The sequence below is a fragment of the Dipodomys spectabilis genome, unplaced genomic scaffold, assembly GCF_019054845.1.
Source record: "Dipodomys spectabilis isolate Male_0828 unplaced genomic scaffold, ASM1905484v1 ptg000034l, whole genome shotgun sequence".
Lineage (NCBI taxonomy): Eukaryota > Metazoa > Chordata > Mammalia > Rodentia > Heteromyidae > Dipodomys > Dipodomys spectabilis.
Window position 1 is genome coordinate 4,171,675 of NW_024870711.1, and position 17,054 is coordinate 4,188,728.

Sequence of the window (17,054 nt, forward strand, 5' to 3'; positions counted from 1 at the left end):
ACGTCCTTGAAGTAACAGATATAGCCAAGGGACAATTCTCAGCTGAATGTCCCCCCAAATCCCTCTGTAGCCTGACAGTGCCGTCACCTGAACCAGGAGATTCAGCACTGTATCTGTGTGCCAGCAGTCAATCCACAGCCCTGTAAGCTTCCGTCCCCTCAGTGCATAAACCCACCACCAACCCGATTCAGGAAGCAGAGGACTCAGCGGGTTGGTGGGAAGCAACAGAAATTAACTGTAGCTGGTGGAATTGACTGCAGCATGGTGGAATTTCACAGCAGGCTATGGGGAGTCTAGAAGTCAAAAGTGGTAAGCCCAAGGCTGGCGTGGCTGTCCTCTCATTTTTCCCCCTAGTTGTCTGCTTCATTCTTGTCTCTGTATGTAAACCATCTTTCTCCTTTCTGCCCAGCTCTTGGGGTGAGAATAAGATGGCTATCAAAGATCATTAACTTGGTTGGCTTTGGTCCACCATACTCAGAAGACTATGCTGGCTGTCTTGATGACTGGGTTTAAAATCTCCAGAGAAAGAATGATGAACTGTGACCTCATCAAACACCTGCCTGTACCTGTGTATGCATGTGTTCAAAACAATCACACGAGTATTGGTTTAGATGCAATCGTCCCTCTGAGAATTCTCCACTCAGTTCAAAATGAACGAAGCTTTCCATTTTTCAGCCTTCCATCGGGGCTCACTTCCAAATGATGCACAGTTAGTTCTCTGTAAACACTTCTGAAAACACGTACAATTGTTCCCAGAATCTTGACAGCACTGGCACACTGGTACTTATTCCTTCATGAGTCCATATGCTCACTTCCCAGGTTTGTACACTCAGCAACGTCACTGTTGAGATGTGGATGACTATATTTGTATGTTATGTATCTATATAGCACTGGTGGACTCTTCCAATTTGCTTTGTAAACCTATAGTTTCACATAAAAATATCTAAGCCTCTTTACTGTAACTATACCTTCTTACGATATATTCTGGAGGTCTAAATTTTTCTCACTATATTACTTTAAATAGATTAACACACTTTCTCTCTCCTTACTTCCTTCTCTCTCTATCTCTCCTGGCCAACTTCTGTCTCTTTCTCTTAAGATATTATCAGTATTTACCATAGAGATGCAGGTGAAAACAGAGATACACACACACACACACACACACACACACACACACACACACACACACACAGAACAAGAGAGAGTTCTGAAAATGAGATCACTGACCAGCGTACTATGAAATTTTTACTTCAGTACTAAATTTTATAGCTGTCAAAAATATGTGTGTACAGTTAATTTTAGTGAAAACACAAGATATGTTAAAATTAATAAAATATCAGTCATGCTTATTTTATCACTTTGTATGTGTATATTGTTATATGTATATATAGATATTGCTTTTAAATAAATAAATAAAATGTTAAACAGTTATAGGTTTTGTTCTTTTGGCACCGAATCTTTTTCCTTGGCATCTGTTTTGGCCAGCAGCATGAAGCAGTAATATGGAGATTTTGAATCTACCAACTATCACGTCACAGGAAGCTTGGTGTTGAGAAATGAGAACGCATCATCCTTTTGTTACTTCAGTGTGACCATGGGCTCCGGGCTCCTCTGTTGTGTAACCCTTTGTCTCTTGGGGGCAGGTGAGTCCTGAGCACAAAAGAGGAACCTTTCTCCTAAGCATTGCAAACCCCAGAAACGAGCGCTTTGCCTTGTATCACCTCATATGTTTTGTCCTTTGTCTTCTTCTCTTCCAGGTTCTTTGGATGCCAAAGTTACTCAGACCCCAAGACATCTGGTCAAAGAGAAAGGACAAAGAGCAAAGATGGATTGTAACCCCATACAAGGACATGCTTATGTTCATTGGTATCAACAAAACAAGAAGCAAGAGGTTAAGTTGTTGGTATACTTTCAGAATAGTCAACTTCTGAAAGAAACAGACATAGCCAAGGGGCGAGTCTCAGCTACATGTCCCTCCGAGTCCCCTTGCAACCTGGAAATCCCATCCTGTGACCTAGGAGATACAGCCCTGTACCTGTGTGCCAGCAGCCAGGCCACAGCATCACAGTGTTCCTTTCCCCCAGTGCACAAACCCATCACACACTGACTCAGGAAGCCAGTGGTGTGCTTCACCGGTCGTGATAGCAGTTAACTGGTGCTGGAGCAAGCCACAGGGAGTCTTCATACAAGGCTGGATGATGTTTTAAGTCATCTCCTTTCATGTAGCTCTCAGGGTGAGAGTAAGAGTTTCAACAAAGAACATCAATCCCATTGGCACGGGACCACTGTATTCATGAAGAGCAGACTGATCTTTCTACCCCCTCGGTTTAAAACCTCAATAGAAAGCCCAGATGAGTAATGATCCAACCATGGTCCTCATGCAGCACTTGACTCTTACTGTGTACATAAAATTACATTGATGAGAGTAGATTATTGATACAATCTGCATCTTAGATTTTCCTCTTAAAGTGAGTGGAAAACTCCTGTGTCTGTTCATGCAGTACTCCTTATCCAGTTTCTCAGAGAACACACACACACACACACACTTTCCTCCAGTTCTTGTCAACACTAAAACACACAGTCCATCATGGATCTGCATAACCACTTTTTAGTGATTTGAGACAATGATAGCTTTACATATCTAAATACCACCACAGGTATTTCAAAATTATAAGCCTGACGTATCCCACACAAGGGCATCAAGTTCCCCCCATACCTGTGTCTATGAGACATACCCAGAGCTGTAGTTGATTGCCAATTTAGCAGTGTGAGTATATTCGAGACAGTCTACTTTCTCTCTCACTCTCTCCTCAGACATTAGCAGTGATTAACATAAAGATACACATGACAGTTTAAGCAGGAAATGAAAGAATTTGACAGGAAATGAGAAAGAGACAGATAAAAACACAGAGCGGGGGGACTTAGAAAGAATATCTCTAAGGCATTAACTGTGTAATCATTGACCAGCAGTAACACAAGGTTTTAATTTGTTATATTTTTGTATTTATGAATAAATTGTATCTATTTTAGGACTCTCTAAAATATATACTCAATGGCTATGCATTGTGAAAATTGATACAGAAAACTTTTAAAACATCAACTACTGATGTTTACTCTGGGTAAACATTTCCCTTTTGATAAAATGATGAGTCTTTTAAGATAATGTGTTTGGAAAGAGATCATATCATAGGGAGCTTGCTGATGGGGAATGAAAACACATCACCCTTTTGCTACCTCTCCTGGCCTTGTGTCCAGCCTCTTCTGCTGTGTAGATGTCTGTCTCTCGGGAACAGCACAAGAAGAATTTCTGTGTCTTGGGCTTTCCAATCAAAGACCCAAGCTTTATTATTATTATTATTATTCCTAGTCAGTATCTTTCATGGTTTTTGTCTTTAGTTTGTTTTCTTTTCTTCTAGGCTTTTTGGATGCCCAAGTTATACAGATTCCAAGACATCTCGTCCAAGGGAAAGAACAGAAAACCAAGATGATTGCACCCCCCAAAGTTTTTTGTTGTTGTTGTTGGTATCGGCAGTACCAGAATAAAGACATTCAGCTGTTGATTTCTTTCCAAAGTCAGCAAATTGTTTTGTGTGTGTGTGTGTGTGTGGGGGGGGGGTTGTTGTGGGTGGGGAGACCTGGGATTTGAACTGGCTTTGAACAGGGATCTTCAGAACTCAGCTTCCTGAGTAGGGAGGAATACAGACAGGCTTGATCCATTGACACCTGGCTTAAAGTCAGCCAATTCTTGAACAAACAGACATGGCCAAGAATAAGTTCTCCGCTAAATGCCCCATCCTCCAATTCCCCTGCAGCCTGGAAGTCACTTCCTCTGAACCAGGAGACTCAGCCCTGCACCCATGTGCTAGTGGTCAGTTCACAACACTGCAGTGTTCCTTCCCCCAGTGCACAAACCCATCACAGAACCAACTCAGGAAGCAGGGGATGCTGCAGGTTAGAAGTGACAGAAAATCACTGAAGCTAGCTGAACATTTGGCTCAAACTTATTTCTCAGTGATTCATTATTGATACCATTGAAACTGCTAATTTTTTTTGCAGTTTTTCAATTACTTGCAATGAATTAGTTTAAAAAATCCTCTAATTACATTCTCTAATTACTAACAGTTGTTATTCAGAAATTCCTTAGGGTTTTCTATAACAGCCATGTAATCTGTAACCAGTGCTTTTACTCGTCCTTCTTATCTTAAAATTTATTTCTATTTCAGGTTTTATCACACTGGTTGAAATCTCCAGCACAATGTTGAATAGCTATCCTCTGAAATATCAGTTTCTTCTTTGCTTCTTCCTTCTTACAGGAGGAAAGTATTCCACATTCGCTATTAAATAGGCTGTTTGATATAAAAATTTTGTGAATAACTTTTATCACATTGGGAAAGCACTTGTCTAGAATACTGGTAACACATTATAAAATGTTTCTCTGCCCATATTGATAGAGTCAAATGATTACTTCTCATCACTCTTCTAATGAAGTACATTGACTTCTGAATGCTAAACCATTTCCTATGAGATCAAATACAGTGTAGACTTTCATAGGTCTTTTTAATAATAGTTCTCCACCCATTATGCAACATTCTCATCTCCATTCAGTTACTGCTGACAGCCCCTTATCCTGTCTGCCCCTTCTCGGCTCCTTTGAGCTCCGATCAAGCTCAGTACTTATTTATGTGTACATAAGAACAAATTGTCTTGTTTTCTAAAACGTCACCCTAAGTACATTTCCTTAACTCTAACTCAGAAGAGGAAGTAGTAGAGAATGTGATCTATAAAAGCCACCAATCCTCCATCTACTCTCTTACACTTTGTTTTCTGCTCAGATAAATTTAATCTACAAGAGTGGGTAGATTTACATTAATATCTGGATATACTGAATTAAAAAAATAATTCTCTCTGTCAAAAATGGGGCCAAAGCTAGGAGCTTAGAGATATCCCCTTTCTAGCCAGTGACTAATCCCTGTTCTTCTTCTGTGAGGACCCTCCTTGGAGCAAGTAAAGTCCACAACAGTTAATCTAGGATTGCCAGAGGGTAAAAGTCTGGCTCAGATCCAAGCTAAAGGCTTCACCAGGTGCTTTGACTTCTTGTCATAGAAGCTCTGATTATTTCAGCAAGAAAGCCACAGGACCAGGAGACTGTTCAGAAAGAGAGAATCCAGCTCATTTCATTTTCTACCTGCTTTTGTCTGCAAAGAAGCCTGGCATTCTTTTTGTTATTGTTGCTCAATTATTTTTGTGGCTCTATCGCATCTAATTTTTCCTTAAAAAAAAGTTTTTCGTGAGTTTCATTGTCTGCTTCTCATGAACACTTTATCAATAGTCTCCTCTGTGTAGAAATTCCCTCCAATCTTTTGTTAAATTTTTATTTTATTGTAAAGATGCTGTACAGAGGGGTTACAGTTACGTGAGTAAGGTAATGAGTACATTTCTTGTTGAACCATCCCATTCAATTGTATTCTGCCTATCTGCTAGATTTTTTTGAGTATTTTCCCTCTGTCTCTTGTTTCCCTTCGTATTGTTTTCTTTCCTCTCAGCTTTCCTGTCCATTATCATAACTCTTTCATAACTTATATACTGACAAAAATCAAAAATGTCCACTTGGACATTGCAAACTGATTCCAACTCATGGTGAAATAAGGATACTGGATCTAACCAGCGCCATCTTGGTCGCATAGTGGATGGTAGGGAATTGAGTTCAACTGGTGCCATCTTGTCTTGAGGGTGGAGGAAGGTGAAGTACCACTCCCAGGTGATGAGCATGCCTGAATTCCTAGAGGCAGGGGTGGGGACTTGGACAATAGGTTACTGGACCTGTCAGTCCTGTGCCTTGAACTCTCAAGACCCTCAAGCTCCTGTGACCCTGACCCGTGCTTTAACCCTATTTAGGCTCGGACCAGCTCAAGCACCATTTTACAATGCCTCGTGTCCCCTGGTTCTCCTCCAGTTACCATGGCATCCCACTTCAGCTGATATGGCTGGTTGGGATTGTTTTTCTGCTCTTTCCTTACTTTCTTACGCTCACAGCTCAGTTTTCTAACAGTGTTAAGTGTATTGGAGGCAGCTGCAGCTCTTTAAGACAGGAGTCCACCTGTAGTTGCTGGCTCTCCAACAGAGACTCCCAATTTGACCTCTCAAAATGGCTTCTCTGTTTCTCACCCATCGAGTTTCTATACAATGGGAAACTCAAACACAAAGAATTCATTTATTGTCTCCTCACCTTTCCATGCCAATATTCTGGGCTCACTGTAGTTCCACTTAGTAGTTGGAACAACAATTCTAGACCCCCTGTTCTGATATATATATATATATACATATATATATATATGTGTGTGTGTGTGTGTGTGTGTATATATATATATATATATACACATATATATATATATATATATATGTCATAGTCTATCAGAAAACAAATTTGGGAGGAGGATCAGCAATGACCTTCCCTGTCTCCACAGGAAGCTCTGAACCTTCGAGGGCCTATGGAATTATCCTAAGGTGTGGGCTCCTGTGCACTCACTGTACACCTGCATCATCATTAGACATGGGCTTAATCGGGAAGGGGTTGTGTACTTTATGTCTTTAGCCATGGAGATGCATCAAGACCCATGCACATATGCTCATCCAATTCACCCTCTTCTTTCCTATCTCATAGCATATACTCAGTATAGGCCCTATCTATTTCCTAGAATAATGCAAGGTTCTTATCACAGGTCTACCGGGCTCTTACTTCTTTGGCTGTCTGACACATAGCCACCAGCATGGTCATGACTAATACTCTGTACCCAGCACACGAAGTCTGTGAACAATGCTTGGGATCTTGAAATCTTGCCACATCTTCCAAATTTCTTCAGCACTTTAGATTCGAGCTCAGCTGAACCTTTTATACTTACTTCAATAGGACAAGTTGAATCACACAGCTGTATTTTTGCAAAAGCTCCCTCCTCTATCTGATTTGGTTACTTCTTGACTTCTACTTCTATAATTATCTTCATTTCTCCATATAAAAATACTTTTCTAAGTTGGGTGCCAGTGGCTCATGCCTATAATCCTAGCTACTTAGGAGGCTGAGATCTGAGGATGGCAGTTCAAAGCCAGTCCGGGCAGGAAAGTCCATGAGACTCTTATCTCTAGAAAACCAGAAGTGGCACTGTGGCTCAAGAGGTAGAGTGCTCACCTTGAGCTGAAGAGTGCAGGGACAGTGCCGAAGACCAGAGTTCAAGCCCCATGACTGACAAAAAATAAACAAATAAATGAATGAATAATAAAAATAAGATTTTCTAGAAAAGTTTTCTGGCTCTTATAGACAGAGAAGGTTGAGCGCTCTCTTTTGGAGGAATGCATTGCTAAACTACTGTGGTTAATTTTTATAATTCTTTTTTTTTTTTACTGGTTCATCACAATACTATATGTTCTTTAGATGAAGTGAGATGTACCTCTAATTTTATATCCTTGGAACATTTGTACAATCTCTAACTTAGTGAAAAAATGATGGAAAAAGGCATGGGAGGGAGTTGGGTGGGAAGAAAGAGGGAGGTGGATTCAAATATGTCTTCAAGTAGATCTTCAGGATTTTTTTCCAAGAAACATATTTTCTGCATTCTGGTGCATGTCTATATAAGTCCTCCACACCTCCCACCAACAAGTCTTTTTAAAATAAATAAAACATGTTTGGTTAACACAAAGTTGGAGAGAGAGAGAGAGAGGAGAATGCTTTACTAGACCAACAAGCTCTATGTTTAGAGTTATCATATATAATACTAATATCTGATGGATTGAGAACTAGGGCAAATGAACTGCATTCTAAACATACATATGAGCATGCCACAGGGGACATAAAATCTATTCCCTTAACAGAGTTTTGAGACAAGATATGTAAAGATAATGTACAGATCTGAGTACATGGTTACTTTTTTGGGTTTCAGCTTTTTAGGCACCAATTAAAATACTCATATAAACATATATTTTACCTGGAATATTTAGTAATTTAGATCCATGCCCAGAGTTCTAGTTTTGCAAGTGTGGAACAGATGATGAGTGATGCTTTTCCCAGTCCTTCTCAACTTCAAAGTACTGCCATAGCATGGTTGAAACAAGGTAAAGAAAATCTCACAAAGGGCCCATTGGGTAGAATGCAGTCATTGTGTGCAAGCTTAGCTCGCAAGCTCAATAGTTAGTACGTGCCATGTTCTGGAGTTGAATTCCATCCTGTAAGAATAGGAACCTCATGGGGCAGACCATTCTTGGCATGTCTGGGTAAGCAGTAAACCAGAGATATTTGCCCCTGTTTTAGAAAGCCCTCTGCCTTTCTTCCTCTGGCTCTTCTGAAACCAGCTAAGCCCATGGCCATGGTATCTCTTGTCTTCATTGGAATCACTTTCTGTTATAAACTTCATGGATAGTAGAAGGACTAAAATGTCTTGGGACGTATTCAGGCTCCAATGAGACAAGATGTTTTAATTGACGATGCACAGAGGTATATGTAACCCTACATCTAGTCATTCCTATAGCCTTAATTGATAGCATTTTCAAAAACATCTTAATAGAGACTTGTATAGCCATAGCAAAAAGGTGGTCTTTGGGTCCAGTATTTTTGCACTGAGTATCAAGGGGATAGTTTGCCTCACTCTCCAATTCTTCCTTTATCCAAATAGCATCTACTCCAAATCTACACCTGTCCCTCTCATTCTTCCTTCTCTCTTTTCTTACCTTTAGTGTGAGGCAGAAGAATTTATAGTAGCCATTTTATCAACTCCTAACTCATCCATAAACTGTGTCTCACCTAGAGATAATAGGAGCCTTCTTCCTTCCTTTAAATTTGTCAGAAAGAATCTTCCTAAATCCATGACTGCTTTGACTTTTCATCCTTATTTTTAAAGCGGGAGGCAGTAAAATTTTATTTTCATTTTCTTCCTCAACACTTCCTGCTAAGGTAAGACTAGATTTTTGTAGTAAAAGTAAGTATCGTTACTGCTTTTCATGATTACCTTTGTCTTGAAGGAGCTTCAAACAGGACAGGAATATTTTAGGGTTTGTTAAGTCATAATTTTGAATCTTTTAGGACATATTAGTAGATAACAGTGACCAGGAGCCTACACATACATGAAAGTTGAAGATGTGAATCCCAAATGTTGAAGATCCAATAGTCAAACTCCCATACTAATATGCTGTGCCAAAGGTTTGAATGGGTATCTTAGCATTATAGGGAAAATGAGGAAAGAATACTGGGATTTATTTTTGTATCTCACAAGAAGAACCAGTAAAGTGAGACAAAGTGAAGAAGGGGTGGAAGAGAAAACAGTACCTGATTTGGTTTTTACTTACTGCAGCAATGCTCAAAATGTTTTAGCCAGCCAGGTACTGGTGGCCCTTACTTGTAATCCTAGCTACGCAGGAGGCTGAGATCTGAGGATCACAGTCGGTAGCCAGCTTGGACAGGAAAGTCCTTGAGAGTCTTATCTCTAATAAAATACTCAGTAAAAATCCGGAGGGGCCACTGTGGCTCAAGTGGTGGAGTGCTAACCTTGAACAAAAGAAGCACACACACACACACACACACACACACACACACACACACACACACACACATGCTTTACCCAACATGTGAAGGTAGAAGATTACAAGGTCCTGTTCTGTCTTCACTGGTGCAGTTAAAGGAAAACTGGAAATAAAATCATTATGGTTGAAGTGAAGGCTGATAAAATCCGAACAAGCCAGTGAAAGATGGGAATGAGAAAGCTGAATGACTGTCACACAGCTCTGTATTTTCAGAGAAATCAATGGATACCTGCCATTCCACTAACTCCTTCACAACTTTGTCTAAATAGCTGCCTCATTTAAAGCTCACAATTCTGTTCCTTGTCTGATCCTACCATCTTCACACTCAGCCCTTCCTTTGCAGTTTTTTTCTCTCCTGGATTTGCAGAACTCCTTCCTAGTTACTCTTTAAAATCCAACTCATATCTCTTCCTTTCCCATCCTTCATTGCAAGCAGGTCAAATCCTACTATTACAAGGTTTCATAGCTCTGAAATCCTCATCTTTATAGCTTGTTAAAAAGTTGGATTTTTGTATAAACAAAAAAACAGTGAAGATTTAACATAAATAAGTAGGTAGAGCACTAATTCCACTTTGGGTGAGGAAAATTAACATCAGCTCTTTGATGGGTAAAGAATACAGATAAAACTACTTGAGCAAAATGACTGTGGAACTCAGGTCTCAGCTGAAGAGACTGTCCTCACACAGTGAGGTCTTCAAGAGCCCATCTTCCTACCCCAGGACCAGTCATCTGCTCCAGCCTGATTGTGCCATGGCAGCCAAGCTTGTATGTCTGCTATCTGGTTGTTCACCTTTTGATGAAAGGTAAGATGATCCCCATCCCAACCCCAACTCATGAAGGAACAATCGTGTGTTGGATTTGTTCTTGCTCAGCATCAGGACCCATCCTGGACTCTGTGGCTAAGATTTGTCTCTTCCTGGAGGCTTGATGGATGCCGGTGGTTCCCGGGGCTCCAAACATTTCAATACAGGGAAAGGAAAGAAGGTTACCCTGGAATGTTCTCCAAGTATGAGCCGGAATGTAGTAGTATCTACAAGAGCCAAGAAAGAACCTGCAGTGGATTCATCATTCATCTGGTGTGAATGTCTCAGGGAAATGAGAGCTTTCCTCGGAGTCAACAGTCTCCAGAATAAGGAAAAGGCAGTTTCCCCCAACACTGGAGTCTTCCAGCCCCTCCTACCTGTCCTGGTACCTCTGTGCCAGGGGTAAGGACACAGAACTCTGCTCAATGGATGGAAGGGATCATCAGAATCCTGGTTTAAAACTGCAGACACCCAGACTCTTCATGCTTCCCAGACCCTTCATGCTTGAGTGTGGGCCGAGCAATCATCTGGGCCAGTCTGTACCAGGGTGGGAAAATGGTCCTGCAGCTCCACGGTGGGAGCTGACCTCTGCTGCATCTAACCACGTCTCTTAAGCTGAGGCTGTATGTATTGTTGCCACTCCCTCCATGATAATTGGGACCCTATTTGACAGTTGCCTGATGACTGTAGGGAAGCATTTACTTTCTCCCACTTACTTTCTCCCTGGCTGTCTCTACCTCTGGTTACTGGCTCTTTCTTCATGTTAAATTATTTCTTTGTTAAACTAGTCCTGTAGCCTCTCAGAGTCCCTGTCCTTTCCCATCATTTCAATACAGGAGTGATGAACTTGGAGGAGGCCCTAGATGCAGGGGCATCTAGAGAAGGCCAAGGGGTGGATCTTCCCTGAGGCGTCAGGGATGAAGAGCTCCACTCAATGCCTTGATTCCAGCCGCCTCCTCCCCCCTCCTCCCTCCCCCCCCCCCAGGAGGCATTTTAGACTTCTACTCTGAACAGAATGAAAGCAGAAATAGGGAGTTATAAACATAAAAGCAGAAGTTAATGAGGGAGAAAATATAAAAACATTAAAACTGAGAAAAATAAATAAGCTAATTGTTTGGGGAAAATGGAAAAACCATCTGTCAACTAAAAGACAGAGAAGAAATATAATAAATGAGAAATAACAAGGGAAGAATAAACATCTTGATAGAGTACATTTGTAGAAACAATATTTTTAATACAGCTCTCTGCAAATAAACTAACGGCCTAAAGGAAATACAACACATTTGGGGAAGATTTTGTTTAACAAAATAGAATCTAATGTGGAGAGAAAAACTAAGCAGAGCAATGGTTCTAAAAGAAGCCAATAAATTTGAGATGAAATTTCAGAAAAGCACCATATCTCTTGGTTTCTCACAGTGATTTTATAAAATCTCTTATAAATCAGATTCCGAAGATACTGAACACATTCATATTCTTTTTGAAATGTTGTTCCCTCTGTTTAATCCAACAGAAAAGAGATTTTTTCTTACAAATGTTACATAGAACCATACCACCGCTATGAAGCCCCCTAAAAACTGAAATAAAAACCATGTTCAATTGGATGAAATATTTACTTTGAAAGAGAAATGTTTATTTGAAGATGCAGTACCTAAAAATTGTATAATAATTCTCATCATAAGATCTATACCTCAGTTCAAAAATGATTCAGTATGATGAACTGTTTGGAACCATTTAAGGTATGCTCAAGGCTGAAAATTTCATTTAGAAATAAATGTGGGAATGAAAGTTTGCAATCTAGAAAGGAACAAAGGCATACTATTGAAGTCACTCAGAGAAGAGATACACCAGGAACTGAGAAGTAAAAGACTGGGACTTTGGAGAGCCATTTACTCTAAGAGCACTCGAAGTTTCCTGAAAAAAATATAGAGTAGTCACTTTAGGATATGTGTCAATGAAAGATTTGTAATAAGGTAGGATTTTGTTTTTATAGGTGAAAAGAAAATAAAAATATAACAAAGGCACTACCCAAATTCTTTCAAAAACATATATGAATTTTTTAAAAATTCAAAAACACATGTATCTTTCAAAAAGTCAGCATTAGCAGCTGAGGAATCAAACCCAGGGCCGCCTGCAAAGCAAGCACTCTACCTCTAAGCCACCTTCCCAGACCCTATCCATTTGCTTTTAAAGAAATTGAGCTAAATATTGGTTAAGCAAATTGCCCACCCCTAGAGAACTAAGAATTTCCAGAATATAATTCATGTTCAAGTCTCCTTGAAAATCTATCTTTCTAGTAAGAATAAGAGTTGCACTCATTTGAAAGAATATGTGTTTTGGAAAACAAAATTGTGTCAGAGGTGATGAAGGAATGCACAGGAACAAATAGACAACAGGTTTTGACTTTTGCACATCTGAGTTGATGTGAAAACACTGGCTTGCTGAAGTTCTGTGAGGAAAACTCCTCTTGGGATTGAAGCCTTTGGAACACGTAGCTATGTGATGCCTGGCTCTTGGGGACAGATGGATTTACAGGAAACCAAGTTCCTGATTTCTTCAGGCCCTGGGGACAGGCTCCTCCTCAAGGCATTCAGCTGGGCCACCCATGGTCTTGTGGTTAGCTTCCACATCTTTCTCCCTCAGGCCCCACAAAGTGTCTGAGTGACACAAATGTGAAGCAGGAAAGAAAGTCTTCTTAGAGTGCTTTCAGACTATCAATAGACAGAAAATTCTAGAATGTATACAATCCAGGGCTTGAGCTAGATTTTTATCCATTATCCCTCTAAAGTTGGCACTTGGGAAAAGAAGTCTTGGATGAATATACCATAAAGGAGAGGAGAGAGGTGGTGTTGTAGCTCAGGGATAGAATTCCTGAGTAGCAGTTGCAAAACTTTGTTTTCTTCCTTGGCACAAAAACCAAAAGAAAAATAAGTACGAACTAAGGAAAAAAGGAATTGTTTCCCCTGACTCGTGAGGGCCCTAGACATTTGGATTACTCTGTGCTCGTAGTCTACCAATGTAGAAACACAAAAATGGCCAAGTCAGGCACGCACTGACCCTATCTTCTGTCAAGGTCTTGCTTGCCAGCTTACCTGGATTTGGCAGGTTGGCTGAGTGGTACCTGCAAGTTGGTGTCTCAACTGCGAGAATACACAACCACATACACACCACCACCACCACAAGGTCCTTTCTCAGCCACTCCCTTTTCTTTAGTTTATTTTTCCATTTGAATCACTCTGACTGTATCTTACTACATATGTTGGGTTGTGGTCATTGCTAGTCATTGTAGTCATGGCTTCAAATAACACAAATTTGTTATTGTAGAGTTCTGAAGATCAGAAGTCCAAAGCAAGTCCTACCTGACTCAAATCTGCGGTGTCAGAAAGGCTGCATTTCTTTCCGAAGATCTAGGAGATGATTGGCTTCTTTACCTGTGGTTCCCTTCTATCATCTGGAAGGCCAGCATGCAATGCCTCATCACTCTGACCTATGTTTAGTAGTCACAGCTCTTGCTGAACTCCGTTAGGGAACGTTCTATGGTTTCAGGATCTGTGTGATTGACTTGGTCTCAGATAATATATTTTTCAGAATATTCTTCTCATATTCAGGTCAGCTGGTTAGGAGTCCTAATCTCATCTGCAACCTTAATTCCTATTTACCATCTAGTCATATTTTTTCAGATTGTAGGGATCACCAACTATTCCAGTGATATTCCACTAGAGGCCGCTAACATCTTACTTAAACACCGAATCACATCATGACATGAACTGTTGAAAACATAGAATGCTGGTATCATTAGTTAAAAGAAAATGTCTCTCCTTAAGGTCTTTTAAAGGCTGATCACAGAAGAAAGGAAAATACAGGGCACAGCAGATTCCTCAGAACTAAAACAGAGAGCATAAATAAGGTAAAACAGGACTAGGAGTCTGGTCTTCACCTGGGTTCAACATCACACCAAAGAAAAGATTGCTGGATATTGAAAGCATAAAGCCTGTGTTCTCTTACAAGCGTTTTATAACAATTTTTTTTTCTCAATGACCAGATGTGGGTATGATTATTTTGGCCAAAATACTGTTGTCAGGATGAGTGGAAGGGGGCATGGTTGGTTTACTAAGTGATGCTCAGAAGCAGGAAGAAGACAACAGACTATGAGAAATTACAGAGGAAAAGAGATAAGTAGGGTATGAGAATAGAAAGAGACATGTTACATTAAAATGCCACAGTTGGAGGAATATGTGTCAGCATTCCATCTATAGGATTCTCTTTTATTTCCAGTTGTGTTGATGGGGACATGGCTGACTGAGCTCCACTGGGAGGTAAGAGAAATCAGCGGGTAGGAAGGATGGGTGGGGAGTATCGAAGTGGGTCCTAGCACAAAGTTTTGGGAACCCAAGCAAACAGGATCATTGTAATGTCTTGGTAAATGCAGAGAAGGAAAGAAGGAATCAGAGAAGGATGGTAGGACAGGAGGAGCCATGTGTCCAAGGAGAGTGATTTGGTTGGCAAAGGATAAGAAGAGAGTCTGATAACCTCCTAGATTTTGTATTCACTTAAGGGTCCATGGAAAGATTGCTTCTCAAGCCTACGTTATGATACGGAAAGCACTGTTGCACACGGGAAACAGCCAGTAGATCGTAAGCTTCCCATTTGTGAATAATGTTACATGGAAAAATGTTTTTAAGACGCAAAATTATACTCTGGAATATAACATGCTTTGTTTCAGCAGGCTTCGGGGAATGAAACCTACCTGTTCCCCTCTAGGACACGAGACCCATAGCTATGATATGAAGGATTTCCTGGATCACACACACACACACACACACACACACACACACACACACACACACACACACCTGTCACTGAAGCAGAGCCAAACTTGCTCCTCACACTTGTGTCCTGAAAGACATGACTCAGAATTATTCAGAAAGAGACCACTCCGCATTGTTAAGTCAATCCCATGATCTCCACCACATCTCCCTCACTCGCCAGGGATGGAAATGGACGGAGCTCCCCATGGAAGGAACTAACCCTGGAAACTGAGACCAGGGTCCGCTTCTTGCCTGGAGGGAAAATTAGCTGGCGAAACACTGAAGGGCTAAAGGGAGCTTGGACTTTGAGTGGAAGCAGTTAGGAGAACTAAGGCATTTTCCTTTCCTTCTTCCTGTCTCAGTAATATTTTGCTTTTAAGAGTTAGGAAAACTCAAAGATACACTTATCTGCAAATACCACACTGCATTGCGTAAATATAAACAACTATTTAGAAACAATACCTTAACTCGAAATAAAAAAGACATTTGAAAAGTAAGGGGAAACCTTCACAAAATTCAGAGGTATGCCAGGGGAGAGACAGCCTCCAGCATCCCACAGCCTCCTTTGGAAGAGAGAGAGAGGAGGAACAGGACGGAAGATGAGCCAAACGCCATTGAGGGGAGCATCCTCTGGCTCTGGCCATCACAGCTATGAGCAATGGAGCCATGTTTCTAGGATGATAGGCTGTAGAACAGGATGGCAAAACTTGATCCGGGGTTTTCACAGCAGACTCTTAGAGTATGGTGATTGAGATATTTAGCAGTGGAAGCTGGCATCAGTGGTGGCACCGGTCATCCAAAGCTCCCTGGGAGGTTGAGGTTGAAAGGATCGAGGTGTTATGTCAGTCTGGCCAGAAAAGTCTGCAAAGCTCCATCTGCTGAACTCAGTGGCAGGCACCTGTGATCTCAGCAATGACAGGGAGCCTACAGTCGGTATATCACAGCTCAGGGATGAGCCTGGGTAGGAGAGAAGATACACTGATCAGGATGCATTGTACTCACACAATCACATGTCAGCTAATGCTAACATTCTGAAAAGATGTAAAAGTATAACTAAATAAATGTATATACAAATATCTCCAAAGATAACCAGTGAGAAATGGGGCTGGACACATGGCTTATCAAGTACGAGGTGGTACCTCAGTAATGCTGAAAACAGGCACGATTCAGTGGATAGACAAAATTAGGAGTTTTGGCTATTTTTATGCAGAGTGGAAAGAAAACTTCTAAAAATAGCAAAACACAGTTTTAATAACAGTGTAAACTTCATGTTCTCACATTGCTAAGTGGTAGGCTAATCACATATGTTATGTCAATTTGTACCATAAAGATCCAAAATAGGGGCAAATATTTGACAATTTGCATACAAGAGTGTGCTGATAAGATGACTCAGCCCATGCATAGCAGCAAACAGCCTCAGGAACGTGACAGCCATCCAGAGGGCCCCAGCCCAGATGCCGATACTGCCTTGGTGCACCTCTGCCCCTAAGGAAGGGGGTGTGGCTTATCTGCAGAAAAGGTGCAAGTAGCTTAAGAGGTAAACATTGCAGAAACAATCAAGAGCCCCCAGGTCTGGCAGGTCCCTGCCTGACACAGAGAGGTTATCACATGAGCTCCAGGCTGCTCGGCTGGGTGGTCCTTTGGCTCCTGAGAGCAGGTAAGTCCCAGAACACAAAGGTAACTGTGTCCTTGGCTTCCAAACAGCCCCCAAAGGCTGTCCATCTGGTGGCCCTAGGCTGTCTCTACTTCTGTCCTCTTCCCTAACAGGTCCCATGGAAACCCAAGTGACCCAGATCCCAAGACACCTCATCTCAGGGACTGGAAAGAAGCTGACTGTCACTTGTTCCCAGAATATGAACCATGACTCTATGTACTGGTACCG

At 41.1% G+C, this 17,054-nt stretch overlaps 1 protein-coding gene and 2 gene segments (V, D, J or C); 2 read left to right on the top strand and 1 right to left on the bottom strand.

Moving 5' to 3' along the window:
- Positions 1-17,054, bottom strand: part of LOC122105767 (cationic trypsin-3) — a 229,544-nt gene that overhangs the window by 193,616 nt on the left and 18,874 nt on the right. The window lies entirely within an intron of this gene.
- LOC122105764 overlaps positions 1-17,054 on the top strand; it is a 152,857-nt gene that overhangs the window by 6,321 nt on the left and 129,482 nt on the right.
- On the top strand, positions 1,215-2,723 carry LOC122105778. The segment is given in 2 exon segments: positions 1,215-1,643; positions 1,758-2,723. Coding segments are annotated over 2 exon segments (399 nt in total).